Below are 2,172 nucleotides of genomic sequence, written 5' to 3'. Positions count from 1 at the left end.
GATTTTAATGGCCACATTCTCTCCAGTCAGGATGTGGCGACCCAGCTTGACCTTAGCAAAGCCTCCTGTAGGACACAACACCCACCCAGCAGAACAGCAGGTCAGATAAGAGACCACACACACCGATTAGAACGGATAACACACACACACACCGATTAGAACCGATAACACACACACACACACCGATTAGAACGGATAACACACACACACACCGATTAGAACGGATAACACACACACACACCGATTAGAACCGATAACACACACACACCGATTAGAACGGATAACACACACACACACACACACACACACACACACACACACACACACACACACACACACACACACACACACACACACAGAGATTAGAACGGATAACACACACACACCGATTAGAACGGATAACACACACCCACCCAGACAGCTACATGCGCACACACACACATTCCTGGTTGCTCCTGTGCCAGGTATAGATGGGATGAAGTGTCTCACCGGAGCCGATGGTCTCGTAGACTTCATAGTACGTGAGGAGTTCCGCCGCGCTGTCCATGGGCATCTCGCCGAAAACACAACCTTCCAGCTGCGATATAAAAACCCACACAGCGACATTTAGCTGAAAGTCTCCAGAAGGTTAGTTCCGATAGGTGGCTACTGACGGCTAAAATAACATCCCAAACACACAAGCGGTCTGTCTGTCTGTCTGTCTGGCTTAGCTAGCTAACGTTAGCTGCCTGTCAACTGATCAACCTTCGGTCTACTTTGAAATGTCGATGAGCTAATGTTAACTTAAAACGAAATGTTCCAACGCTTAAGATGACAATATTATACTTATACTTCTAGCATATACAAATACGGTAGTAAACTGTGACAAGACTTATCAATTCAAACCATTTAGCAACATTGCTACATTAAGTTAATTCACTGACTTGGGGGTTGCCAAGCTAGGCTAACGATACTTTAGTACAGTTTGGCTAACTAATTTATCCTATGCTAAAAGCGTCGAACCTACCTTAAATAAAAAAAACTTTTAAAAAACTTGGATATAGTGAAGAAAGCAAACGTTATCACGAATGTGGGTAAATATATACTTTGTATTAGTAATATACGTCCTGTTGTCGAAGTTTGAATTCCCCACTACAGTGACGAAACGTCCTACTTCCGGTGTCTGTTTCTCCTTCCTGCCTCTGTCGTTCAGTAATGACACTGCAGCTATAAAAACATTTATTTTATTTATTTATATTTATTTTACCTTTATTTAATTAGGAAAGTCATTTATTTAATGGCACTGCAGCTATAAAAATATTTATTTTATTTATTTATATTTATTTTACCTTTATTTAATTAGGAAAGTCATTTATTTAATGGCACTGCAGCTATAAAAATATTTATTTTATTTATTTATATTTATTTTACCTTTATTTAATTAGGAAAGTCATTTATTTAATGGCACTGCAGCTATAAAAATATTTATTTTATTTATTTATTTATATTTATTTTACCTTTATTTAATTAGGAAAGTCATTTATTTAATGGCACTGCAGCTATAAAATAGATTTATTTAATTTATATTAATATTTAACCTTTATTTAATTTGGAAAGTATTTACAATGACAGCCTACCCTGTCATTGTATCTATTGTTCAGTAATGGCATTGCAGCTATAAAATAGATTTATTTATTTTATTTATTATTTATTTAACCTTTATTTAATTTGGAAAGTAATTTAAGAACAAATTCTTATTTACAATGACGGCCTACCCCGTTATGTATCTATCGTTCAGTAATGGCACTGCAGCTATAACACTGATTCTACACTACAAGTCCCTAACTACAGGATCGAGGATCAGATTATTAGCCCACAATCCTAATCTTAAAGGGCCAGTCAGCGGTTGAAACAATAACAAAGCAACTCCACGCCACTGTTTCAGTAAAAAGCTGAAGGATGGGGGCTGGAGAAATGTAATCACTCTCAAGTTCATAGACGAAGCTATGGATGCAAGGACTGACCATCCATAACATTCTAGATTTAAAGGTAGACTCAGCGAAATGACGTTGCCATGAGCAAGCTAGTGGGCTTTATGGACCTCCACTACCTTCTGGGCTTGATGAGTTTCCACTATCTTCTGGGCTTTATGGACCTCCACTATCCTCTGGGCTTGATGGACCTCCACTATCC

The 2,172-nt window shown here is 38.0% G+C and overlaps 1 protein-coding gene across 1 annotated transcript in view; it reads right to left on the bottom strand.

The window, feature by feature from the left end:
* Window positions 1–1,159, bottom strand: part of LOC123732149 (maternal embryonic leucine zipper kinase) — a 34,159-nt gene extending 33,000 nt beyond the window's left edge. The window contains exons 1-3 of the mRNA XM_045711495.1: window positions 1,007–1,159; window positions 490–577; window positions 1–65 (exon numbers count right to left, since the gene is read on the bottom strand). The exon at window positions 1–65 is cut by the window's left edge and continues 21 nt beyond it. Coding sequence (XP_045567451.1) covers window positions 1–65; window positions 490–553 — 129 coding nt within the window. The 5' untranslated portion in view covers window positions 554–577; window positions 1,007–1,159. The remainder of the gene's footprint in view (window positions 66–489; window positions 578–1,006) is intronic.
* Window positions 1,160–2,172: the final 1,013 nt, after the last annotated feature.

The sequence above is a fragment of the Salmo salar genome, unplaced genomic scaffold, assembly GCF_905237065.1.
Source record: "Salmo salar unplaced genomic scaffold, Ssal_v3.1, whole genome shotgun sequence".
NCBI classification, from domain to species: Eukaryota; Metazoa; Chordata; class Actinopteri; order Salmoniformes; family Salmonidae; genus Salmo; species Salmo salar.
Note: the sequence above shows the minus strand (reverse complement) of the source record. Positions and strands in the feature narration are given on the sequence as shown.